At 52.3% G+C, this 26,873-nt stretch overlaps 2 protein-coding genes across 8 annotated transcripts in view; one reads left to right on the top strand and one right to left on the bottom strand.

Moving 5' to 3' along the window:
• MAPKAP1 (MAPK associated protein 1) overlaps positions 1–13,556 on the top strand; it is a 107,605-nt gene extending 94,049 nt beyond the window's left edge. For all 6 annotated transcript variants that reach the window (XM_087753375.1, XM_087753376.1, XM_087753377.1 and 3 more), the window contains 2 exons: positions 10,734–10,831; positions 12,939–13,556. In XM_087753375.1, the coding sequence (XP_087609501.1) occupies positions 10,734–10,831; positions 12,939–13,064 (224 nt within the window). In that variant the 3' untranslated portion in view covers positions 13,065–13,556. The remainder of the gene's footprint in view (positions 1–10,733; positions 10,832–12,938) is intronic.
• Positions 13,557–13,694: 138 nt separating this feature from the next.
• Positions 13,695–26,873, bottom strand: part of GAPVD1 (GTPase activating protein and VPS9 domains 1) — a 51,550-nt gene continuing 38,371 nt past the window's right edge. The window contains exon 25 of one of the 2 annotated variants that reach the window (XM_087753353.1): positions 13,695–14,517. In XM_087753353.1, the coding sequence (XP_087609479.1) occupies positions 14,383–14,517 (135 nt within the window). In that variant the 3' untranslated portion in view covers positions 13,695–14,382. Of the gene's footprint in view, positions 14,518–17,207; positions 17,920–26,873 lie in introns of those variants that run through there. The other variant, XM_087753352.1, reaches the window with a different exon arrangement.

Below are 26,873 nucleotides of genomic sequence, written 5' to 3'. Positions count from 1 at the left end.
AGCTGGTCTCTAGCCCTGTAGCACAGCAGTCAAATACATGTTTCAACATACTTGCAATTTTTTGGAACTTCTTAACATCCAGACTGGTTTTAAACAATTTCTTAGGGGCAATTGAGGATCTCCGACATGCAGTAAGTATCAGCTCAGTCTAAATTTGCTTCAGCCGTGGCTGCAGGGTCAGCGGGATTCCGACGTGCTGCTCTGGGAGTTCGGTTTCAGGAAAGCAGTGACGGTGCCTGGCCAGCGGTGATAGCCAAGCTGGCCGGAGGACGGGTTGGACGTCCCAGTTCAGCCAGTCATCAACAAGAGGTCAGAGTTTGCTATGTTTGGAGCGTGACCTCAGAAGCCGAGTGCTTTTGCTTGTTGTGTCAGGGCAGTAATGAGAGTCTATACCTGTAAAATTTGTTTGAAAAAACCCAAGACAGGCCCTGGGGGACTTGGGCAATGTCTCCCGGTGGTGCCAAAATGTAACTATCTACTATCAAAAAGTAACTGCGGTTCAAAAGCTCGGATGGATTTTATTACACTTGTGCTTTTGCAGGGTAGGGATGCTAAGTATTAAGTACTTATCTGCAAGGTGACAGAGAGGGAGAGTTATGTGATACATATTTACAGAGGTAATGATCTGTTGAATTCTCTTGGAAGAGTAAATTTATGGCTGCCACAGATTTTATCAGCAATTATTGAACTATATCCTTCTCCCCTTCATTACCCCTTCCTACTCCCATGTTCTTAGTCCAGTCATTGTCTTCCTTTTCTGTCTCTCCAAGCAAGATTTCATGGTCCTTGGGAAGGTGTGATCCATGACCAGGCAGTCCAAAATGTGTAACGGTTACCTTTATAGTTCAAGGTGCAGGTTTGCACTTGTAGATATATTAACACCTCTGAGTTTGTAGCCGCATTTCATTTCAAATGCAAACACTTGTGATGGTAAAATTGTGCCCACAAAATGAGGCTGTATCTGAAAAGCCAGCCTTGAAAGCCGAGGTTTCCAGCTCACACTTCCATCAACACACTAGTCTGAGACCTTCGGGGTGTCCCGGGACACCCCCAGAGCAGCGTCCCGCAGGGGACGGGGCTCTTCAGCCCCAGAGGCAGCACCCGCTGCGGTAGGAGCTGATGCTTGTGCCCAAATCCTGCCAGGCCAGGCAGAAATAAGGGACCGAATTTCAGCCCCCAAATGGAGTCCAGCAGTGGAGGGGCAGTACCTTTGCGTGGAAATCATGGAATGAAGAATCGTGGTCACTTTGGAGAGGATGCTGACAGGTTACGACAAAGGCAACCTTTATGGAATCATAGAATCGTTAAGGTTGGAAAGGACCTCTGAGATCATCGAGTCCAACCGTTAACCTACCTGCCTGGCCCACCTCTAAACCATGTCCCTAGGCAAATGATGATGCTGATATGATACTGAGGATTTTTATTTACTCATTTTCACGTGGCTGTCATAAACTTTTCCTATTAAATAAGTGTTCAGCATAGTTCCAAAAGGAGAAAATAATTCCTCCTGAAATCTGCTGACCTCTTCCCGATTCACTAAAGATGTTCCAAAAGTCATTATTTTAGGCCAGTAGAAGAGACTTTTAGTGTGACATTTCAGAATGATACATTTTGGGGAACTCTTAACAGCAGATCAGTATCTCTTGAATTTTAAATGGAAAAAAGTTACTTTAGTAGCATAAAGGAATGAAACGCACTGTATTTCACAAGTTTTGTCTGTGATTTTTATCAGCATAGTGATATATGTTTGTACCAGAGTTTACATAAAAAATTATTCCCAGATCTTCCTTGAATGAATTATTGCAAAGAAAGAGAGGCTGAGTAAAGATAAGGTCTTTGAGTTCTGCAATATATTTTGTTTTCATGTTTTTATCTCTTGTAACACAAACATGCTCCATCTCGTCTTTCAGGAGTGCTCTGCACATGTAGCGGTGCTTGTACAGTTACACCGGGTGGAAACACAGGGTATGTTTTACCCGGCTGCCTGCCTTCCCTAGACCTTGGCAGTTGGGGTTGCAGTAAGGCTGCGTGCTGCTTCGCTAGACTGACTTCTCGTCGTTCTGAAGAGAGGCGAAGGGTTTGCAGAAGCCTCCAAATGTGACCTTACTTTTCAGTAAAGGCCAGGGGTGCTGGGAGTGGAGTTTGGTCGCTGGGATCAGTATAGCTGGAGGTTTCTGCAGCAATTGCTCCTCTGAACATGGGAATTAACGGAGTTCAATATTCAGTTAGCTCTTACTTTCTGCAGATTAAAGAGATTTCAGAGCTTTTACTGGTACTTTTCTGCAGAAACGTGAACACAGAAATTGTGTATCGGTGTAGTGGAGAGCCTCGTGCTTATTTTCTGTTAGTTTTCTCTGAAAAGACAGGTTCATACAGCGAAGCTTTAGTGGCACTTGTGTGCGTGTTAAAGGGCACGACGACTTGGGAGGTGGCGTGCTGTGAATATTTACAGGCGGACTCGGAGTCGTTCTGGATGGGGCGGAAGCTTTCCTGTGCTGTGAGTTCGCAGAACTTAGAGCTGCATTCGGTGAAAACAGAAAATGAAAACAGAAAACCTGGGCATCTAATTTGCCATTAGTGTGGGTATTGTAGGCAGGAATGGCTGATGATTTTTGTTTGCCCTTGTGGTAGGCCTGGGTCAGCATTTGAATTTTTATTTGTAAATTAAATCAGACTCCCTGAATTTAGACAGAGGGAAGAGGTAATAGCCCTGCTGGCTCGATCAAATGCCATTAGAACCTGAAAACACTGTGTATAAACGGCTTGTTTAAATCAGGTTCGGTCTGATTATCACGAGAGATTCTGAATGTTTTGAATCTTGAAAGGAAGCATCCTATCATTGAGAAATAAGATTTAGGCCTTAATAAAGTAGTTGTCATTTTTATAGCTGAAAAGAGCTTTGTATCTCAATTAAGTGTACATAATATAAAGTCTTAAGGAAGCAACATAATATGTTTAATACAATTATGTCCCTTTGCAATAGTGTAATTTAAAGGAAATCTGATTCTGTTAATGTCTCTTACATTACCTGGACAAGGGAGAAACTTCAGTGTCACTGACCGCTGCTTTTTACAAAGTGCACTGTGGGCCAAGCGCAGCTGTGATGGATGCGTCGTGGCCGTCCCTTCCGAGCGCCGGGGCTACCAGGCTGCCGCCGCGCCTGCACCGCGGGAGCGCTGCGCCGGCGCGGATGCGCGGAGGGGCGAGCAGGCCTCAGGGCAGGCCTTCAGTGGCGCTGAGGCTAATCGGTTGGGCAGACTTACGGTTTTCGAAATGCGCGGGGTTCTTCCATTCACGTGCGTTTTACGATAGCTGCAGAAGTCGCACTTACTTGATAATTTACCTGAAACACTGAAGAAATGTTCTCTGTGATCCTTTTTCTGCTTTTTTTTTTTGTTTTAATAAAGCAGATGCATCTCAGTTGCTAGGTCAAAATATCCTTAATATTAAGGTAGTCTAAACAAAGGTGTTCTGTAGGTCACAGAGTACATTGGTAACTTTGGTTTGTAATTTAATTGCCTGCTTTGCACCCTGCAGCTTAAGATTTCCTTTAAATTCTTATTCCATTGTTGCACTGGGGCTTAACAGAGTGTTAACCTGGTAATAGGCACAGGGCCTCCCCATTATATGTCTCGCTATCGAGCGGTTCTGCATGACTAGTTAAAAAAGATGGCAAGAAGATTAATGAAAGCCGCCTAGTACAGAAGGGGGGTAGGTACCTTTGCAAGACTTCTAGCGAGGAGATATTAGAGCTGAACCAGAGCTTGGCTTTTTCTTTATCCTGTGACCTTTGAACCTGCCTTACTGTCGAGAGCTGCCAGCGGAGCCGACGTTTTGATTGATGTTGCTACACGAGTCAGTCTTTCCCATTGAATTCCACATCTGCAAGAAAATAGCTTTTCTAGCAGTATTCATACTGGCTGTAAGTGATAGCCAAAGGGATGCCTGAAATGCTTTTATGTAGTTTTCATTTAAAGCTAAAGGTATTTGATGTTTTAATTCAGTATCCAGATCCTCCAGATTATGCACGTTGGGTAATACTAATTTAATGAATTCATTATTGGGTTGTGAAAGGACTAAAAACATACAGGAAGCATTGGGAAGGCATGGATTCCTGCTGCTTGGAGAGCTTAAATAGAGACGTTGCACGTTTGCTCAGAGCCCTGCAGTGGAGCCAGAGCAGAGAGGCAACAATTATCCGTGTGCTCTGCGAACGGTGCACAAAATATTGCGTGGTACTTCCTAATATTCGTGCTCCCGCTGTGAATAATGTGGTGTGTGAAGTAATAGCAGAAAATTCGTACTTGATAGGAGACTAATCACAGATTCTGAGCAAAAGGTAAAAAACAGGTTCAGCAGAGAAAATGTTCCCAAACTTCAGGCTTGGAGTGAAAGAAACCTCAACGTGTGTAACAGAAAGAAATGAGTCCAAATGCGTGTGGACGTGCTGTTTGCAGAGCAGTTAACTGCCTCCGAGGGAAGGCAGCGAAGGCACAGATGGCGCTTGGGTTTGCTGCGGTTTGCATTTTCTGTGGCAGGCTGAGGACTGTGCCCGGGCTGGGGGCCAGGCCGAGCCCCGGCGAAAGGCCTGGGCTGTCGGAGACCTCGCCAGCGGCCGCCCGGGTTTGGCGTAGCTGGGGGGATGCGCCCCACCGGAGAAGGGGCCTGGCAGCCAGGGGAGCCGCGGCAGCCTGCCCGCGCGGCTGAAGGAGCAGGCAGCGGTTTGGCCACCGCTCCCCTGCGAGAGACTCCTGCCTGCTGCCCCACAGACGTGGCTGCAACTTATTAAATCCGTCCCTATTGAACAGCCTTTTCATAAAAGTACTCTGGAGCGCAATCAGGAGTGTGCATTGCCTCATCCTTTTAACAAATATGTTTTGTAGCCCTATTAAAAGGGGTCTTCATCTATCCTGTCAAAGCTATTCTGCTGGGGTTTTTTAGTTTAATTACACTATCCAATTAAAACTCCTTGCTGCATTTTGATTCGCTTCTCCTTGGGCTTGAGTGGATATGACATTTACAAGGCTCGCCTTTCAAGCAGACAATGGCGTGATTGATGAGGTGCAGACGCAATGAAGGAGGCGATTGCCATGTGGAAACACTGCTTAGTGCATTTTGATTTATTTATCATCTTTTTTCCCAAACAAGGTTGCTGGTGAAGAGGTTTTGGGCAACCTCGAGTTCCACCTCCGCTTTCACCATTCTTGCAAAAATCTTTATTAGTATTCTGCCTTTGATAATAATTTGAAGAAGAAACAAAAGGCTTTGGGGAAAAAAAAAATCCAGATGTGTGAATAGTTCCCACACTTTGACATAAAAGTGGTTGTATGCAGCACTTTAATTGCAACTCTGCTTTCAGGACATCTGGCAACAAGACATCCCCTAATAGCAATGTTGTTTGGTAAGCCTACAGTAGAATATAAAGACCTGAGTTGTAGGGAAAACTATTTTTTTTCCGTAACATTCATATAATTTGTTCCCACTTAAGTAACGCCTTGGTTTGAAGGAGATCCATCAGGTAGGGGGTGTGCAGTCCGAACTCATCAGTGATTCCACTGGTACCGGCGGGGTCAGGAATCCATCCCTAACTTCGGCTGCAGTCACTACCTCTGAAGGAGACATCGCCTCTAAAATATGGACCTCTCAGATAAATAGCGCTTGCATAAAATGGGCTTAACCCCACGTTTACATTCAGGACAACGTTCCTGTTCGATCTGGGTCCCTAACCGAGCTCGGTGCTGTCTCCCTGGTAATCCAGCTGCGGCTGCAGTGCAGCTCCTGACGTCCCCCTAGAAGACGACTTCTAACTTTTTTTGTTATTCGAGGTTGGCAGGATGGGTGTTTCGATGGTAATGCAACACTTGCATTTTTGTAGGACCTTCAGGCCCCGCTCCAGGGTCATGGCATCATTTTTGAGGTAGCACATATGGATTTCAAACACAGAGTCCCTCCCCAAAGCTTTAGATTAAATGTAACAGTGGTTGGGGAGCAGAGGTTACCCCATTTGAGTGCTTTAAGTAAATCTGTCTTTGTACAGAAACATTGCTCACGTGTATTTTATTTTCATCGTTCCTTGCCTGTTTCCCGGTACCTTTCTAATTCTTTGTAATCCCTTCTGAGTCCGTGAGAAAACGTTTCAAGGTTTGATCCTGTTGTAGTCACAGTTTCTGAAATGGTGAAAATCTGTGATGATGTCAAATGATGCCCAGAAGTGTTTTGTTCTTCAGAGGTCTTTCTCTAGCTATTTATTCCACTAATAACTCTTAATTGTTGACTTCTGCCTTATGGCCCTGTAATGACACAGCAATCATCAAGGTATATTGAAAAATTAACATAAATTTGCATTTCCCAGTGTTTGTTTTCTGTTTTGTCCAATTCATGAATATTCTTTTTATCCTCCGTCTAATTAGTGATTTAATTCAGTGCATACTGTTTTAAAGAGAGGCTTTTGGTACAGCCTGAATGGGGGGAATGGGAGAGGAAGAAGAAAAACTATTTCTAGTCTTGGCAGATTCAGTAAAAAAAAATTGTCTTTTCTTGTGCAAATTCACATCCTTCTAGTGTTTTCCAGGCAAAAAGTATATTTTTTTAGACTCTCTTGATAAAGAGTTTGTTACTTAGATTAAAAAGTGAAAGTTTTTTTCACCTATTTCAAGTGAAGTTTTTGTGTGTTTTCCCAAGACTGTAACTTGCAGAAATTTGCAGAAGGTTTACCAACGACGGCGTAAGCACTTTTCCGTCAGTAATTCTGGAACCTGTAATTCAGCAGTACGTCTCACCTGCTGCAGGTAAACGCAGAAGCAATGAGCCGTTGGGGGATGAAGCGCAGGGCGGAGGTTGCTGTTCGCACGAGCACTGTTCCGCCCAACCTAAGAAAGACAGAGAGGAGGAACGTGAGCAGCAGATTTGCATCTGGCTGTGCTGCTGGGTTTGGCAGGATTCTTGGTTATGCCCTAACTAGCCTCTTCCTTCACTTTTTTTGGCAGTATAGTAATGTTAAAAATTAGGAGATAGGCCAAACAATTGAATTTAAGACGTCGCGCTGAAAGAGTAAATGAGCTCTCCTTCTTTCCAGTGAATTAGCATCTTGCCCTTCCGCCTGAGTCTGCTGCAGGCATTTCTCCAGGTGTAACCACACAGGAACCTATTAGTGCTTGAGAGTTAGAAAAGATTTATCAGCATTCAGAGCTGAGGCCAAAGGGCACCCACGGTAGGCTGTTGTTTTCCTGCTGTCGCAGTGAGGTTAGCCCCAGCGCGGGCTGCGGAGGCACGGCAGGAGCGGGGCTGGCGTGGGGCGTCCGCACGAAACCTGCTCAGGTTTGCTGAGCTCGCCCTGGGGGTTGTACCTGCATCCTGACAAAAGCCTGTGATAACAGATGAGGTTCTGTCATTTCACTTGCCTTCCATAAATGTTTTAGCAGATAAACATAGTTGGGAATAACATGTATTTTCCATTGTACAGCCGATTAATTCCGATTGCAAAATATTGAAGTTCCCTCCTGTTCAGTTCACCCTTGCCATCCGCTGCAGTGGCTGACATTAAATACACTTCTGCGTGGTCTCGGTGCAGGGCAGTGACAGACAGCACTGACGTTTGCTGGAGTCGAATGCTTGTGTTTCAGACCCGCAAGCTAAAGAACACCAGAGCATTGTTCCTGTAGGAGTCATGGTAATGAAGCCATTTGTGCGATATTTGCATTTTTTTTAATTCCACCGTCATGTGCGGTAGAAGCCACTTGAGCTGCGGCTGTTTGTTACCAGATATTCTTATATGGAAATATAAAACCACTGAAGTTCCTATTGATCTCTGAATTGTCAAGGGTGGTGCTCTATTGGAAAGAGGTACATCACATATTTAAGCACTCTTGGAAATGGAAATCAATCTCACAATTCATAAATTCCATCTGGCTAGAATAGTAGCAGAGCAAAGTGCCAGTTATGATTTCAATGAACTAATATTTCATGCTGTAAATAGTATAATGTGGACACGGAGCACATAAACATAATGCTGTAATGGGGCTTTCTAAAGAAAAGTATTCTTAGCTTCTTTCCACTAAATCACCTGTCAGGGCGTAGGACTGAGTTACGCGGCCTGCACGGCAGGTTGTGCACAACCGCGGCACGCGCCGCGCATTTGGGCTTTGCGTCGGATTCAGCGGCAGCATCGCGTCCCCTGCGGCTCCCGAGCGTCCGCACAGGAGCACAGGTCCACGGCTCATCCAGGGCCTTGCCAGAAAGGTAGGGACCAGAGCATCCTCCATACCGGTGGGACCGGGAGCACGAGCGCTGCCCTTGGCTGTGCCGCGGCAGCCAGGCTGCCCAGCGTGCTGTGCCGGAGGGGTGCGTGGTGCTGGTGTGGCACGGGGGCGGCGCTGGGCCCCCCGGGGGGAGCAGGGTGAGCTCTGCCTCCTGCTGCAGGGCGCGTCGGGATTGTTATTGGCATCTGTTGCTCTAATTGTCATCGAAAGAGCTGACTCCTCACAATCCTAAAGTAAGTGCTCGAAATAAAGTTCTGTGTTCTGCTTCTGTCAGCTGTATAAATACTTTTGCCGGAAAGGAGGAGTAAATCACCAGTTTAAAAGAAAGATGCGGGTACTGGGGAGGGTTTCTTTGTCCGGCATGACGGAGGCTGTGATCTCACTTAATTTTCATATTAATATTTCATTCTGTGGTTCTGTGCCCTACCTCTGCGGGGAGATGCATGGCAGAGCAGCAGAGCTCTGGAGGAGCACGCCGGCGGCACGCTGGGTCTTTCTGCTCCCTGCAGCCGATGCAGGCTGTGCTGCCGCACGCCCGGCCTGCTCTCTGCCCACCAAGCGGCGAACACGTTAAGAGGTTTTGTGCCCGCGCTGTTGGCTTCACGGAGCAGGCCGACGTTTGTTGGGGGGGAGCCCTGTCTGGGGTGGGTGCGGGTGCTGTGGTTGGGGTGGTGTGCGTGGCCCTGCCTGCGCTGCGCCCGCCGCGCTGCTGCCTCCCCCACCCCGGGGAAGGGCTGACGGCAAGCGGGCAGAGAACCGGCCTGGAGAGGGGTGCCGTGAGGTGCGAGGCCGTGCCTCCGCTTCTGGCTCTTTCAGAGCCCCCCGGCCTTTCCCACCAGCTGAGCCGTGCTGGAGCAGCAGCCCCCGGCGCAGCCGGCAAGGCAGGGCCAGCGTCGGGAGAGCAGGCTTCTCGCGTGGAAGAAAATGTGGAACAAACCGTCTCAACCAGCTGAAGGGAGTCTTGATCCACACCAAGAACCACCCGATGAACTTCCAAGACCCAGAACAAAGAGCCTTGTTGGAATCCTCCAGACCGTGTTTTGTGCCATTTTAATTCTCATTTTTAGTAATTGGTTGCTGTAACTGTGTAATATTAAATGTCCAAGGAAAACCGTGGTAGCTGATGGGGCGCGGTGCTGTGTCATCTCCCCAGAACGGTGCACGGGCACTTTCGGAATTGTAAAGATGCTGAATTCAGTCCCAAGCAGAGCCCGGTGTGCATGCATTAACATACTAATGAGCTCGCGGCTAGGAATTCCCGCATTTTTAGTACCACCGAGGCATCATTTGTCAAATGATTTAAAGGGGGTTTTTTTTATTATTATTAGCCAATTTTTCAATATAGACTTTATATTCCAGATTAGTGCATCATAATGGTGTTTAATTAACATGACACAATAAAATACTCGCGTCTCAAATTTTCTGGCCACGGATCTGAGCATATATCAGTCACTTTTTGGAAATCTGGAGAATTAGATAATGTAAATAAGATTTCAAATTAGTTTTCCTCCAGGAAAGACCTGAATTTACAGTAACATGGCTGTTACTTTACGGGTTACTAACTTTGACCTTTGAACTGAATAAATTCTGAGAAAAATGATGGAAAAGTATAATGTATAGAATAGGCTTCATTTTAATTTTGAAGCCGTGAACATCCATACAAGTGAAGGACATTTTGCCTTGCTACATGTTCTGCCTGTAGCCTTTATGCGGAAGCTGTCCCTGCCGCCGCGTGCTTCCAAAGGTCGGTGCGTCCCGTGCCCTTCTCCCGAGGCAGCCCGGCGGCCGGCCGGGCTGTCAGCACCTCCGCTCCCTTTAAATCCCTTAAAGCCCCCAGTTGGGGCTGAGCAAGAGCGAAGCCTGCCAGCAAAGCCCTGCGTAGACAGACATCACACTTCTACTTTTAAGTTCGATTGTCCTGCTTGTAGGAAGTGAGATTCCTGCTTTCGAGTATCTGTTTCATGGCATCGCTGCTGCACCCTTCTCTCTTTTCCAGGGGTGACGCTTCCCTCTGCCGTAAGCCTCTGGGTGGGTTTGGGTGGTGTTTTGGGGAGAGGTTGTTGGAGTGATGATTCCGGGGTTAATTGGCCTTTTCTTTTCAATATAACACTTATCTTCTGCATGCGATGATTTTACAGTGAGTAGTTACATAAAGTAGTCCTAATGTGGTAGTTTAACTGAAATATAGTCTTGTGCTGAACGGGCGCTAACTAGCCATTTGATAGATTTTTGCATTTCCTGCAGTGGGGATGTGATGGGAAAACGAACTTTACTGAATAGAGTTCAGCTGCTCCTGTAAGCCACCACTTGCCTTAAATTGAAATGACATGAGAAGCCTGTCAGCGTTTCATTACTTCCTTCTGTTGTGCTGATGGTATGCTAAGATCACCATCTGTGTTTTTCTTCTGTCAGGCACACAAGCTCTGCTGAAACTTTACAGGAATATTCTGAACAGTTTTTTTCTTATCTTTCCAGGTCATGCAATATTTAAACTTACATATCTAAGCAATCATGACTACAAACACCTTTACTTTGAATCAGATGCTGCTACTGTCAATGAAATTGTACTGAAGGTGAGTATTAAATTTTAACGTGACCCAAAATCCTGGGTGTTTTACCACTTGTTAGACAAGTATTGTAGACAAGTATTCAAGGGGCTCTGGAGATACATGAGCGGTGCAGTGCCTGAGGACCACTAAGGTGCATTAACTTACCAGCCTAGTTGCTTGGTGCCTATTATTTTATTCATTTTTCAAACAGCCATACAGGAGACTGCCTGTTTATGTTTCATATTTCCTTTTATACTTGTTTTTAGTTAATAGAGATACCAATTTTCTGTGGAGTTTTATAGAAAAACACCAAGTTTTATTGTGTCCAGATAGTTCCCACCTCCAGACACGTGAGATGGTCTGCAAGCCCCGTCTCGTGCCGGAGGCGTGGGGCCGCATGCCTGCATCCGGCCAAGCGCCGCGGTGCTGCCGTGCGGCTGCTGGCACGGGGCCCAGCCGTAGAGGCCGGGGCAGGACGGCGAGGGGCCGAGGGAGCAGCCGCCCCCGCTCTGCGGGGAGCTGGGGGAGCTGGTGCGGAGCTCGGCAGCAGGGCGGGCGGCCGAGCCAAGGTCCCGGCACCGCGGGGGCTTTCGGAGCCGGGGTCAGTGCTGGGAGGTTTCAGGCGGGCTCCAGCACTGACACCGTGTTCACGGCCACGGGCTGGCGCCGGGTTCGTGGCCCGGGCAGAGGCAGTGGCGTTGCCAGGACAGCCCTTCTCTCCGGCCTTTCACGCGGCTTTGCCGAAGGCAGGTGTTTGTACAAAGCAGAAAGGTTCTCTTTCCCACTGTGATACTTTATCAGAATTGTTTGCTTTTCTTGTGCTCAGTACTTACACATACTGACTTAATTTCTGAAACAAATTTTTGTAACACTTTTGGAAGATTAAACTTAATTTTGTACAAGCTAATATTTTATAGCAATTCAAAATCTAAAAAGCAGTGATTTTGGCAAGCCATCTGTTATGTTTGCTTTTATTTTCTGCGTGGAGTTTAGAGAATTTCTAAATAACTGACATACGATAAAATAATTTTTCCTAATAACATAGAAGGTGAACGTATTTTGGGGGTTTTCTACTTACTTCATGAACCATTAGGCCACTTCTTTTGTTCCTGCTTTATCTTAAATAAGCTATTGTAATCCAGAACACTTGACGCATCTGAGACTGGCCATCAAAGAAGGCTAAAAAAAAAAAAAAGATTCGCTATGAATAACATGAATATTCAAGAGAGAAATATTATTGAAGAGTATGTTTTTTCTTAAGTTGCAGATTGTGTATCTAGAACATTTTCTGGTTTCGTGCGTAAGTTACCAGTTTGTTTTCAATTCCGTCAGCATTAGGAGTCGCAGAGAAATCAGACTTCTCAAATTAGGCTTTTTACATGATCAAGTGAGAAAGACCAAGGCTTTATTGACCATGAAAATTCCCTATATTTTTATGCCTTAAGCTGTAATATGCAATGAAAGTGAAACACTCTACAGTGCATAAAATTGTGCAAGTTTTAAGCCACAGCATATTAACCAGCTAATGGCAGACCAAAGGGCATTTTTATCTTTTTGATTCTTGCATTAACCTTCCATTAAAATTATCTATGTGATTATCACAAAGCACTGGAGATAATAAATTTAGGGAATAGCAGGCTTGTTAAATATCATTTAAAAATGCTTTCATCAAGTAAAATGTGCCAAAACACAGGGAAACTACGAGATTAGCTGAGTATGCAAACATCGTAACAAAAGAATTATTTTTATTGAAGCTGATCAAGTCTTTTATTGAAGCCCGTTACTACATTAGACCAGCACTCTGGGTCGTCACGACTTGCTGGGTTCGCCCGGAGGCATGGGTGACAAGGGTGGGATGTGGGGAGAGGGATGCTGGGAGCCTGTGGCTGCCGTGGCCGCCCCGTGCCACCCTGCGCCAAGCCGGGTGGGCCGCGGGGGGGAAGAGCCGGCAAGCGGCCCCACGCAGAGCGGGGTCTCCTGGAGCTCTGGGTTCTCTCTGCTGTCGTGTTGGCGGCCCGCTGGGACCGGGTTCGCTGGAGCCTCGTTCAGCCGGGTGGCGTGAGGCTCCCTCCCTCCCCAGGCTGTCCCGCAGAAGCGCCGACGAAATTAAATACCGTTTCATGTCTTGCAGGTTAACTATATTCTAGAGTCACGAGCAAGCACAGCCAGAGCAGACTATTTTGCTCAGAAACAAAGAAAACTGAGCAGGAGAACAAGCTTTAGCTTCCAGAAGGAGAAGAAATCGGGACAGCAGTAACGCCTAGCCTCAAGGAGAGCCTGTCTGCCGAATTCGGAGGAGGAGATGCTCCCCACCGCCCGAGACAGGTGGGAGCCAGGACTGCGGTGCTCCTGCTGCCAACAGGCAGGAGCAGCCGGGGAAGAAATCTGAATTACCCCGTGTCTCACGGTTGGAAGATTATCCCTCGTTGGTGATGGGAAGTCTCCCCTGTGACAAAAATAAAGAGCCATATCAGCCGGAAAGAAGACTGTTACGCTTCAGGTTCCTTTGATTAGAAATAAGAGAATGACGTAGACTGGCATCATTTAATTACTGTATTATGTACAATCACAAGAAGAGATGTGATTACATATTATTTCACAGCCTGGTTAAAATAAATTATATACATCTGTAATACACCCACGTACACACAGGTATTGCTTGTGACATGATCAAATTTCTAAAAACAAAATGTAGGACAAATGTATCCATTTTTACTATTAATAAACAGATGTAATCTTTTTCAAGGTCCATATGATGCACAGTTCTTTTGGGGGGAGGCTGTAGTCCCAGATGGTTTCGCTTCTGTTGCCGAAGTGCAGGAGGCAACCGTGAGCCAGGGAATGGCAGCCATTGCAGGGGAGCCGATTTGTGAAGAAACGCTGAGACAGTCAAGTCTGTTGTGGTTTGGTTTGTTCAAAAATATTTTTATTTAACTGTGCTTTTCAGCTTTGCATACGTTTAATTGGAAGTTACTTGCTCTAGTCAGCACGGTGTTTTGAAACCAAGGCAGCGTCTCCGCGGTTGAAAGGAGAGCGTCCTCCCGCGGATCCCCGGCTGCCGCCGCGCTGGGCTCTGCTCTCCCTCTCGGAGACAGCTTGCACCTGAGGACTGAGAAATGCCTTCACCTTTTCTTAGTATTATTCTTTGAAAATAAAAATTATGACCTACTTTGTACTGGGGTTTGTAACTGTTTTGGCCTTGTCCATCCTTAATACATCAGGGAACACATGAATGGGATTACTGGGAACCAGAGCTGCATTTTTGGTTCCGTTCACCAGAGGTGTCTTTCGTAAATCTTTCCGAGGCGTTGAAGCTGGAGCTCTCTGCACTGCTGCTGTGCGTTTTGTATCGAGGAAATGCCCTCGGTTCCGAGGCGTTCAACCGCGGCCGGGGCTGCGGGGCAGGGGCCCACAGGCGCCCAGGCTCCCTCCTGCCGCGCCGTGACCTCTGACAGTGTCCTACCTTGCTTTTGTATAGGGAAAACTTTCTGAGCCTTAACACATAGTTTAGGAATAAACACTAAGGCAGAGGTCTGCTTGTTTTAGGAATAAACACTAAGGCAGAGGTCTGTTTGTCACTTACCTGTTGCGTTTAAGGTCTCGGTTTTCAAAGGTTTGGCCCTCCCAGAGCCAGTGTCGGTGCTGCCTCGGGAGGGGAGCCTGGCCCACACCACGGAGGCCAGTCTCCACTGTACAGTCTTCCATGATATCTGCAAAACAAGAGAAACAATATTTTCTAGTATGATATTAAATTTTTTAATATTTTATATGCGCAAATGCAGCACAGATGCAACGGGGAAAGACCCTTCAAATAATGCAATGTAAATGACTCCTTTAACCAACTTTGTGAACTATTTAACATTAAAGTTGTTCTGTGAATGTTCTTTTGCCACCTAGTTTCAATTCTTTTTAACTGAACTAAAAAATTGCCTACTTTGGTATTAGAAACTGCAGAAGTCTCCTACTTGTTTCCATGGCCGTAATGCTGTTGCCACCCACTTACATTTATTTATTATAAGTAGATAATCAATACGTGCAGTATTTTGCTTTCAGTAAAGGCGAAAGATTGACGTAATAAAAAATCTCTGCTGTCTAAACTGTAGTAATGTTTGTGGGCGCATAGTCGCTTGCCCGGACGATGGGTGTTTACACCATCTCGTAAATCACCTTCCTCTTGCTTTGTCCTTGGTGCAGTCTTCCCGTGGGGCTGGGACAGGCGGCGCGGCGCGGGCAGGGCGGCAGGGACGGGCTGCTGCCGCTGGAGCCTCCTCCGAGGGCCTGGTGGGGAGCAGGCAAGGTGTGGAGCCCAGGATGAGTTTATTTGCTCTGAAAGAGCCGTTCACAGTTAAGAAGTGAATTTACTTTCAAAAATCAGATCCAGTTGAAAACGCGACGCGGAAGAAACCTTCCTTAAATTCGGGAAGCAGCCAGCTTTTCCAGAGCTGAACAGCCTCTCCCGCAGAATAGACAGTTCTACTATTTAGTGTTTGCTGAAAGAGTTAAACCGGAGCTCATGGTTGCAATCTGTGTGCAGCTGAACACAAATCCATCACGGGCTGGTCTTTCCCCGGTAGTTGTAGATTTAATTGATTCAGATGGGCATTCAACTGGGTCAGAAAAGCAAGCTGTTCCTTCCCTGCCTTGTTACTGGGCTTTGGCAGAAGAGGGTGGCTGCCGGCTCCCGTAACGAGGATGACTCCTCACGGACGTGCTTCGGTAGCTGTTGGAGGCATCAGAGGTTTTCTGAATTTTCTCTTACTTCTGCTGTTGGAGGGGGACCTGGCTTGCATGCGCACCTGAAGTTTTACAGTCGATTGTACCTCATGGTGTATGCTTGCAAAAAATCACGGGCACGGACCCAGCGAGGGTCAGGGAGCACAGGCACAGCGGGAGCGCAAGCAACCGGAGATGTTTCCCCTCGCAGTACCAGGAGCCCGGGGGACTCGTACCTGTGGGCTGGTCTCAGCCCGGCGCCTGCAGCAGCCAGCACTGCTCACAGCCGGCCGCTGGCTGCCCATCTTGCCCGTATTTGCACAAAAATATGCTGCTCAGAGGGTCCCGAATCCACCAGGAGAGATGGGTGACCTTTGTGGGGAGACCCTGAGGTCGTTCGTTGTGCTCCTGGGTGGCTGAGCGTTTGTCTGGGAGATTTGTGAAAGGACAAAACAGCTGATGAGTGGCTTTGCCTGCTCGGGAGCGGGCGGGCGGGTGGGGATGGCCAAGGCTGCTGCAGCCGCAGCGAGCACTGCGTGTGGACGCGCCCTTGCCGCCTCCTTGGTTTTATCAGAGCACTGGGAAACGAAAGAGCGACCTCTTAGCAGAGGACACCCGGGGCACCCAGGCACGTGCTGCACCCAAGGTGGGAGCACTGTGGCGGCTGGCCTGGCCCAAGCTCTCCCAGCGCTCTGCAGGGGTTTACCATGAGCTCCAGGAGGAGCGGTTCGAGCCAGAGGCTCCTTTGGGTTTAGGCTGGCAGGAGCCTGATGTGTCCCAGGGGCTTCTGCAGCTGCCCCTGCAGCAGCCGTTGCAGGGCTGGGACCCGGCTGGGAGCACGGGCTGCACCCACCCCGCACTGGGACAAGCAGGCAAAAACCATGGTACAGCCCTGGGTGCAGCCCTGAGATTAATGGGGGGAGTTATTTATGGAGACATGTTTGTAATGGGCCCATGAATTTCATGGAAATGCGCTGCTGTGGTGGCGTGTGGTATTGGGTGCTGCTGCTGCGGCTAAAATTAATGCCCCTTAAATCACATCCCAGTGCAGCCTCCCCGGTACGAGGCTGGGACGAGGACAGAGACGAGGACAGAGATGCACGGGCACGACGGGCACAAAGGCCGGGCAGGGCCAGCGGGAGGGTGCCCCCACGCCAGCTGTGCACTGCTCCCCGGCACCGCTGCATCGCCCGCGGTGGGGGGCCAGGGCCGCCGCAGGCAGCCGAGGCCTGGGGAGGGCTGGCCTGTGCACAGCCCCACGCTGCTGCTGCCGCTGCCACCGCACGAAGGGTTAAGCGCTGCCATGTTTTATTCTCCCCACACACCTCTGTTTAAATGCAAAAAAAGAAAAAAATCTCAACAGGGTGTTGTTCACTCTAAAAACCCTAAGCATGATTTGTGAACTCTCACAGCCTTGGTAATCTCATCAGAGTAATGGGATTATATTTCAAATCACCATGGCCTGTTCATTACACATTTAAACTCCTTTGACAGAGGAAAAGTTAAATAAAATGTGTGCGTCAGCCCTGGTTGACTTTCCCAGTTCTCTTTCTTGATTAGACAAACAGATGCTGAGCTCCAAAATGAAAAAATAATGTGCTCATTTATTCATTTTTCTGACAAGTCACAATAGATTTTTAACTACAAATGAGCCCCCTCCCCAGGTGGGAAGCGCGGGGGCAGCACGCGCCGTGCTGTAATGGGCTCCGAGCCGGCAGCTGGGGCTAAACCGGGGCACAAGTGGTCATTTCCGCACCGCGAGTGCAGGGACGGTGCTGCAATTCCCCCGCCGCCGCCACTGCGGCCGCCCGATGAATTTCTCTGAGGAGCTGACGAACGGCACTTGCATTCCTGCCGCGAGCGCAGCCGCCGCCGGCAGCAGCGTGGCCCTGGCCAAGGCAGCCCTGCATGAAAAGCCCCGACCACAGGCACCCGCCGAGGCACCTCCAGCTCGGCTCTGCTCGCCCAGGCCGAAATGCACCCGTGAGGCAGTGCCACGGCTGCCGGTGCTGCCATGGCCGTTGGGGCTGCCGTGGCGTGGCCACACTGAGCACCTCCTGCCACAGGCACAGCACATACCCTGCTCACTGGAGCTCCTGGCCGACGTGCCCTACATCATTGCTCACAAACTGACTTTTGCACGAGCATCACCCTGGCGTGCGACGGGGGAGGCGGCTGAGCTCGGCCCGAGCGCGGCAGGTCTCAGCAGCAGGCCGGTGCGGTGCCTCCGAGGCCTGCGCGGGACTTTTTGCCAGTGGAGTTCAGGTGTCTTCCCAGGAACGGCCAGTGAAGAAGCACACGTACCGCGGGGCGGCGGCGGGGCTGCCGGTGGGCTTGGGCTGTGCTCCCGCTGAAGAGGAGGGTTTCACGTCAGGGAGCGCTGGGGCTCTATTAGGGAGCTGAAATGCCAGATAATTAGAAATACACCAGCAAACGCCATTATTGTCAGGAGAACGCAATCGCATACAGTAATGAAGCAATTATTAATGAGCAACTGCAAGGCTGTCATTAATTTAAGCTTTTCAGGATCACAGACTAAGGCAAGTTAAATGTTAGAGGCAGGGCTGGGCTGAGCGGGGCTTTGCCCCACCATGGGGTGGGCAGAGTGAGGCCGTCTCGCCGCTCCCCGCCCCGGGTGCGACGCGCAGCGCGCCCACAGTGCCCTTCCCAGCCCCGTGCCCTCCTGCCTCCATCGCCCTGCCCTGCACAAGCGCAGGAGCTCCTTCACCCTGGCGCCAGCATCGGCCCCTTGGGGCAGCCCGGGCGACGGCTCTGCGGGGGACGGCAACAGGAAGGGGGGCAGGTGTGGGGATGGGGACAGGGTCGGGGTGCCGCCCCATCCTGCAGCAGCAGAGGCGAGATGCCGGTGGCTCCGCAGCAGAAGCCGGGTGTGTTCGGGGACGGTGCAGCCGGGAGCCGCTCCCGCACCAGCGCGCAGCCCCATGCTGCAATCTGTCACGGCGGCTGGGGCTCGCCGGCTCTGCAATATGTACCTCATGTCTGGGCTGTCATCGGACATAATTCCTCCCTGCTGGCATATTGCTGATTTGTGCATAAGTGATGCATGCAATCCACCTGAGCTAGGAGTCAGGGGTTTCTTGATCTGGGGCTGTCAGGGCAGAGTGTTTTAGTGCCTCCTGCGATTAGCTGGAATTGACAGGCCCTGAGAGCAGGGAATTGCACAACAGGGGAATTAACAGCCAGGGACTGAAGTGGAGTGTGGCACTCGTTTAATCTGCAATTTATCAGTTTACGTGGCTTCTTGTCGCAGGCGGAAGATTACACTCCAAAAAAGAAGGCTCCCTTTTTTTTTTTAATTTCACCTGACAGGGAGAGGGAAGAGCAATATTCAGAGGCTGACACGTTTGCTGGCTCCCGCTGGGTTAGTGGCCTGTGCCATGCTGGGCTGAGCCGCGCGTGGCCTCCTCGCAGGTGCCGGCATGGCGGTGAGCGCAGCCCCAAGAGCCCCAGCACAGGGGCACGGCTGCAGGGCAGCAGCCCCCAGGGCCCATCCTCGGCTTCAGCTGCTGAGTTCCAGCCCAGAAGGCTGCCGGGACACTGCCCTGCCTCGCAGCAGGAGCCCCGCAGCGACACCGCCCCGCAGCCCCCCGAGCATCCCAGCCAGCCCACGCCGGGGTGATCCTGCAAAGGCCGAGCAGTCCCTTCCCAACCACCCTGCTGGCACCCCTGCTCCTGCCCCAGCAGAAGCCCTCACCTCTCCCTGTCCCCATCCCCATCGCACCGATGCTCCCATGTGCCGCCCGCACCTCCGGCTCCCCAGCCAGGCCGATGGCAGCCCCGCAGCGGCAGTGCCACGTGGGAGCTGGCATGGCGGGGGCTGCAGCGGAGCTGCTCTGAGCTCAGCAGATTCCCCATCTGCAACTCCCGGGGCAGCCGCAGCCGGCTCCGCGCCGATCGACTGCCAGGCCATTAGTCTGGCCGTGCGGGAGCGGTTCCCGGCAGCACGGCTGCCAGCGGTGCTTCCCAGCTGCCGTGCCCCCGGCCAAGGCTGAGCCGGACACCCCTCGCCCTCCGCCAGCGTGGCTGCACCTGCGGGATGGCGCCGTGGGAAGGGCAGCCCAGAGCAGGACACGGTGTCCAGGGGCTGGGCCCCTCCAACAGGAGAGCAGAGGTCCTGTGTGGGCAGGGGCGGGCTGCAAGGTGCCAGCACCGGCCCCGACGGTGGCTCCCTGGGCCACGCAGGGGTGCCCGGGGCCTCTGCACCCTCAGTACATGCACACACCTGACTGCTGCTTCACAGTAGGGGCCGCAGAGCCACAGCCCCCGTCCTGCTGGCAGGGCGTGCGGGAGGCGCATCTCGGGGCAAGGGAAGGAGCGGCTGTGGCGGTGCCTCCTCCGGCCCCCACCATGCCGTGCGCTCCAATTTTGATAATATCATTAGAGGCTGATAATGGTTTCCAGGAACACTGTAGCCTTTCTGCGAGGTGACAGCCTGTAAAGGCAGCATGACAGATAATGTATTCTACAAGGGTACAATAATGTGACTCCGAGCACATTAAACTCCTTTAATGTGGGTGACATACACCTTCCTCTTAACATACATTATCATCCTGGAGGCACACGCAGCATGCAGTGACACGGAGCCGGCACCCCGGCGCCCACGGACCCTCACCCTGCCCTGCTCCCCAGCGCTCGCAGAGCCAGCACCGGTGCTAGCGCTGGTGCTGGTGCCGGTGCCGATGTCGGTGCTGGTGCCGGTGCCGGTGCCAGCCCCCCAGGCCCCCCCATGCAGACGGCGGCTCCCGCGCCAGCCGCGCTCTTCCTTCCTTGGTGCGAGGAGGTTAAACCACGCGATGCAAATGCTCTCGCTGCATGTAGGCGATCTCCTTGGCCTTCCTCGGCGGCCTGCTCTGATACTGCAAACCTTTATCCAACCTTATGGTATCAAAGATTATTTATAATGAATTAAATACGTTTTTAGCAGCTTCTTTCCACACTTACTGCCACACTTTCACTGCCACTTCAACTTAATTAGGGAGGCCTTGCTAAAGAGATGGGAATAAATGCATCTATAGAAATATATCTATGTATAAATGAAGAAAGCAGCCACCACAGGTCAAACCAGTACTTTCAATTTATTGCCCTGGTACATTCATTTGTAAATAGCTTTGCCTTGCTGGTTTCTAAGTGCAAGGCTAATGTTGGAGTGCTTAAATTAATAGTGACGCACACCTTTCATTATTGCTATTAGATTAGGTGCTGGGCTTTGATGGATTCACTTGTTGCTGAACTAAAAGCCTTATGGCTGTGGGTGTGCGTATCCATTTGGTTTTACAGCAAATTTAGGTCTTAATGTCAAGCCAGACAGAGCTGAGCGAGTTCCTCCTCAGCACACTCTAATTAGCAGGACGGGCACCTCCCGCGGCCCCGGCCCCGCTCCCCTGGGAGCGACGGCGCAGGCTCGCCGGCATGGCGGCAGGGAGGCACGTGGTGGAGGGGAGCCCGGCAGGCGGACGCGCCCCGGCAGCCCGCGCAGGGGTGCCAGCCAGCTGCTGCAGGAGCCCCCCCTCCCCAGCAAAGAGTTTGGGCTGCGTTTCAAGTGCGGCACCCCTCAAGTGAGGCAGGGTCAAGACGCCCGGCATCAAACCTGGCACTAAAGGGGTCGGCAGGTCTGTGCCACCACCTCCCGCGGGCATCGGCCCCGCACCACTGCAGCATCCCACCTTCCCATGCTCAGAGCACCGCCAGGAGAGATGCACTGAAACATTATAAAAAAACCCGAAGTCCCTGCAGACACGTGGTGTTATGACACATAACATCAGCCCTGTCACCTCCCGAGCTGTGACTGACACCCGCCGGTGTGACACAGCCCCCGTGACACCCAGCACGGCGTGGGGAGAGCCTCGCACCGCGGTGTTTGCAGGGGGTCCCGCTGCCCCATGCTGGCCAGGGGCTGCAGGTGCCTTGGGACCCCCATCCCGCCACCCTCGCTGCTCCATTCCATCTAATTAATGCTGTGATTTTGCCAGTGGCATCGCGAAGGGGGAAAGAACAGCTCATCTCCTGGGCAGGGGAGGAGAGGGAAAGTGATGTGGGCACGGCTCAGCCGGGCCATCGCTTCCAGCTGCCTCCGGAGACAACTGGGGCAAAACTTGGCAGCTTTGATGCCGAGGGGCTGCTGCTCTGCCGCGGAGCTTGTTCTCCGCTCATGGGGCCTCTCAGAGAGTAGCTAAATAAGGATGTACGCATGGAGAGAATAACAACTCACCTTTAATATGCAGGCTAATTGAGCACCAGCGTGTTGGAGAGGGGGTGTGTGCATGTTGGGTTTGTAGTCAGGCTTGCTGCAATGTGAGCAGTGGTGCCAGGGGGAAAGTGTGGTGTGGCAATGCCCCGGTGCCACAGGACCCGCTGGCAGTGGGTGGCTCAGTCCCTCACCCACGGGGCGCCCATCTTCCTGTGGCTCCTTTCTGACCTAATATCATCTGGACATCATGTTGTGCGGTGACGGATGCTGCAGCACCTTCTTGCTCAGCTGCAGGAGCTGCTGCCTGCGACAAGCAGACGCTGGTGTGCGAGGCCCCCTGCCCTGGGCACCCAGTCCCCCCACCCCGGGGGCAGCTTGGGCAGGCGATGCCCAGGGGCCTGGAGGAAGCCACAGCCAAGCGCTGGGGACGAACTGCGGGGCACGGCGGGGCGCGGGCAGCCTCCTGCTGGGCTGTCCTGGTGGAAACGCCGAGTGCGCTGGGGACAGGGAGCCCTGCAGTCTCCGGGGGACCCTGGTTCAGGAGGCTGCGGGACTGCGTGCAGGATGCGGCTGCAGGACAGGGCACATGGCAGGGCTGCGGGATGGGACTGCGGGATGGAGCACGGGATGGGGCTGCAGGATGGGGCTGCGGGATGGCGCACAGGCCGGGGCTGCAGGCCGTGTGCGGGGCGCGGGCTGAGGCGCCTTTGTTCTGCGGAGCGGTTCCCACTCTTAGCGTGCCATCTTGAGGCCGCCGACAGCAGCCCTCCGGCGCCGCACAGGCTGCGCGCCCACCGCCACCGCCACAGCCCTGTCCCCGTCCCTGTCCCCACAACCAGGGATCTGCTGGGCTCCCCAGGCGGCTGGCAGCCCCCACACCCCCCTGCTAGGCCATGGGGCCGGCTGTGCGCCGTCCCAGCAGCTCAAGGAGCCATTCAGGCTGTGGCAAGCCCCTGCGCTGCAGCACCCCGGCAGGAGCCGGCCACGCTCACCCCTACCTGGACAGCGGGTCCCCATCCCACCCCACAGTGCGGGGGGACAGACGCCGTGGTACCCACGGCCCCAGCTCACCTGCTGACGCTGCAGGGAGACCCTTGGTGAGCGGCGGCCACCACCGCCACGTCTTCAGGAGCCCCTGGCTGTTTGGAGGTGGACACAGCGCGGTGGATCCAGCACCCCTGTCCACAGAGACCCACCGGGGACATACGGGAGTTGGTCAAGTTACGGGGTTTCGTCCCAGAGAAACAAATCAGGATGCTCCTTTGGGGTGAAATTTCTTATTTCTGGCGAAAGAAGTCCCCGAACCACCTGTGTTGGCCCAGGCAGCAGCTGCTGGGCTCTGCTGGCGGTTTCTGCCCTGTGCCACGCGGTGCGGAAGGGTTGATCACCACTGTGTTTGGATGGCCATGGGCACATGTGCCAGGACAGTGCCGTGGCACAGGGCAGGCATGAACACCACAGGAACAGACCAGAAAGGTTTCAGTGCTAGTTCTTTTTCAAATGATAACATTTGTCTATATTATAAAATAGAAGCCCCTGGGTTCCTGAGAGCTAAACGCCGGTCATGCCGTGGTCCTGTGTGAATTTCATTGGAGAATTTTGTGTCCTTTTAACACAGAGGCACGTTTCAGCGTTCTCAGGTGCTCGACTATTTTAAGAGCTCAGTCTGCGTGTGTTGGATAAAATGACCTCCCTGGGGGAGCAGGAGGGGAGCCGTGTGGGATGGCAGCCAGGGGCCGGTAGCCCCAGTGGCTGGGGTCCAGGGACAAGGGGACCACACGTGCCTGTCCTGCCTCCTCCCCTCGCCGTGCCCGCGCCATCGGGAACCTGCACATTTGTGGCATGACAGTTCCGAGCAGTTGGGGTTAATAATAATCCCTTCCCCTAGTACCGACTCCATGATTTCTGGTGAATTCAGTAAAAAAAGGCTCTGCAGGTCCCTTTGCAGACGATGGCCCTTCTCGAAGGCGTCTCTTCCCCAGCCCCATGTGCCTGCTGTGCCATTTGGAAAAAAAAAAAGCCATCTTCTCAGGGAACGGGGCCATTTGCATCCCAGTTTGGTGCCTCTCATCGCTTTGTTGCTTGGGGGGATGAAACTCATCCCCGCACTAAACCCTGCAACGGAAAATAAACAAACAAAACGACGTGGGCCGCGGCTTCCCGAGGCGGTGACACTTCCCCTTGGCGCAGGGCCCTGCTTCTTTCTTTGTAAAGCATCATTATTAGTCAATAAAAGTTAAATCCCCGCGATAAGATGGCACCCCCCATGGAGGAACAGACTGATCAACTGAGAACGAGAAGATCTGATAAAGCCCTAATCCAATTACTTGCCAATGTTTGTTCTTTTTTTAATGAGACTTTGGGTTTTTTGTTTGTTTGTTTTTTTTTAGTCTGTTGAAGAATGTTCTGCCTTTCCTCTGCTCCGGGTGATAAACCGGTGCCAGCTATGGGAGGAGCAGGCACGGTGGCCAGGGCTGAGCGGAGGACTAGCCACTGCAGCCCTGCCAGACAGGGGTCTAGCGGCAGAGCATCATCCAAGCAGCTGGCATCGGCAACCAGGTCACCGCCTAGCCTGAGGGACCGACATCCCTGTGTCCAGAGCCGGGGCAGAGACATCTGTTCGTTGCAGCTTCCCTATGGACAAGAGGGTGCCCAAAGCACCCCTTGCGGGGGGGATGCAGCCAAAATGCGGGAGCGGGAGGCCTCAGGCTCCGGGGAGCAGTGCTGGCATGGGCAGCTGCCGGTGCCGTGAGTACGGCATTGCCCACCCGGCTGGGGCTCTGCACCCACTCTCGCTGTCAGGGCTGAGGCGAAGTGCTGGTTATTATTATTTGCTCATGCTCTCCAAACACCAATTCCCACTCTGTACTGGCTGCTGGTGTGATGGTGTGTGCCATCCCGCCCAGCTCACCCAGCCTGACAGCTGCCCTCGCAGTGGGGACGGGAGCAGGCAGGGCGAGCAGGCAGGGCGAGCAGGCAGGGCGAGCAGCCATTTCTGGCAGCAGCACGTGGCATGGGCAAAGTTTGGCAGGAGGAGCAGGCAGCGTGCTCCCTGCCACAGGGCTGTGCTGGCTCCAGTGCCGTGAGATTGCCTCGGGCTGTGCTGGGAGATGCTCCCCCGTGCCCATGCGATGGCCACGGCCCCGGCCCTCCACTCGGGCGCTCAGCTGCCAGCCGTGCCCACGGGCCGCGGGTGGGCGCCTGGCTGACCCTCCCCATGCCCGCGTGGGGATGCTGGGGACACCTGCCTGGAGCCAGTGCTGGTGACAGGTCCCACCGGACCCCTCTGCCAGCAGCGGCGCTCGGGCACAGGCAGTGCCAGATACACACACTCCCCTTCCACGTCGCTCTTTGACGTTTTAGAGATAATAAATTGCTAATCAGCAGCCACCCCCTCCTTGGTGTCCTCTGCAGCAATGCTCCAATAATTAATTATAAACTACAATACTGATCAGCTTGCGTGTACTCCGTCTGCACTGACAATCATTAACCATAATATGAAATTTATAATGTTGAGACGTGGAACCTGGTGAGATGAACTGCTCTGCTTTTTAATCAGTTTTATGGGATGATATAATGCATTGATCGACAAAGACAAGATACAGCGCATGTTCCTGTGTCTATAGCCATGCAACCTTATTAATTTAGATTTACAAAGAGTTGCTTGATCCGGAGAGGAGAGAGCTGGTGAAGCCGCCTGGCGCAGGAGGACCCGTGCAGGACGCGGCGAGAGCGGCAGCCGGAGGGGCTCCCGGGGCGGGGGGGCCTTGCCAGGGTCGCTGCAGCTGCGGCTCACCTGGCTCTGGGCAGGGCTCCTCACAGCCCGGCTGCGGTGGCACGGGGTAGCCCCCGGCATCGGGCAGACTGCGCCCAAGCACCCGTCCAGGGTGACGCTGGCGGGACCCCAGCGGGTTTCTCGGTCTGATGAGTGGTGGTGCCTGGCCCAGCGACACGGCGTTGGGCAGCACGTGCCTGCCTGCACGTACGTGCCTGCGCCGGGTCCTGCCGAGCCCTCCCTCCTCCCCCCAACATGCATCTGTGACTGGGGCATCGCCTTCCCAACCAGTACGGCCCAGTGGCGGCCGGACAGCTGGTAACCATATTGGTGTGTCTTGGGCTGTCATATCACATTTGCACGCCTGCTCTTGCTCTGCATCCGGGGAGGCTGGGGCGGGAGTTTTCAGGTCAGAGGCTGCATCCAGCACAGGAGGAAAATTCCCATTTCCCCACCAAGATTTTAACTGTGAAGTGGCCTGGACTTGGCTTCTCCGCCCCCCACAGCAGCTCCGCACCACGGCCGCCCCAGCACCCCAGCCGCTCCCCGCCTCGTCCAGCCCTGCACCAGCGCCTGCCCCACAGCTCACCGCTCTGGCCAGCGTCCGTCCCGAGGCAGCGCTGGGGGAGCTGAAACGCCTGCAGTCGATGGCGAGCAGGCTGTAATTAGTGCCAGTAGCACAGTTTATGGAAAGTATGGCTTGTAAAAAAATTTGGTTTCATTCTTTTAATTTAAAAATTTAACTAATACAAGTAACTGAGAAGCTGTCGTATACTTAGGCTTCTGTTAGGCATTTGATTTAATAGTACATGACGTTTTGATTAAAAAATTAGCTCTATATAGTATCAATAGAGCACACATTAAAAGGATTAAGAATTGGCTGACTGACAGGTCTCAAAAAGTAGTTGTCAATGGGGAATCATCATCGAATGATGATGTTCAACATTTTCATCCGCTATCTGGAAGTAAATATGAAATCGGTGCTGATAAGTTTTGGGATGACAAGGATTAGCAAGGAGGTGGGAAGGCTGACAAGGGAGAGCTGTGGGGGCTACAGGGGGGCTGAGAGGATGCCCAGCGCCAACAGCGTCCCGGCCTCGCTGCTGTGGGGACCCGAGGGCGGCCAGGCCCCGCAAGGGACAGGTGACCATGGGAGGGGTCACTGCAGTCTTGGCCCCCAAGCAATGCACGAGTCCCGCTCATGTGGCCAGAGCAGGGTGCAGAGTGGGTGTAGGAGGGAGCTGGGGGACCCCCAGGTCCCCTGCACAGGGAAGCTTTGCCGGGGTGCAGCCCGGCTGCACGGCCGGCCGGTGCAGGAATTGCTAACGCAGGGAGGGTGGATGGGGGCTGGCCTGGGGAAGGACCAGTGA

Source organism: Nipponia nippon, unplaced genomic scaffold (assembly GCF_047370975.1).
Source record: "Nipponia nippon isolate SJK-2023a ecotype South Korea unplaced genomic scaffold, ASM4737097v1 scaffold_16, whole genome shotgun sequence".
NCBI lineage: Eukaryota > Metazoa > Chordata > Aves > Pelecaniformes > Threskiornithidae > Nipponia > Nipponia nippon.
This window is presented reverse-complemented; position numbering and strand designations above follow the sequence as displayed.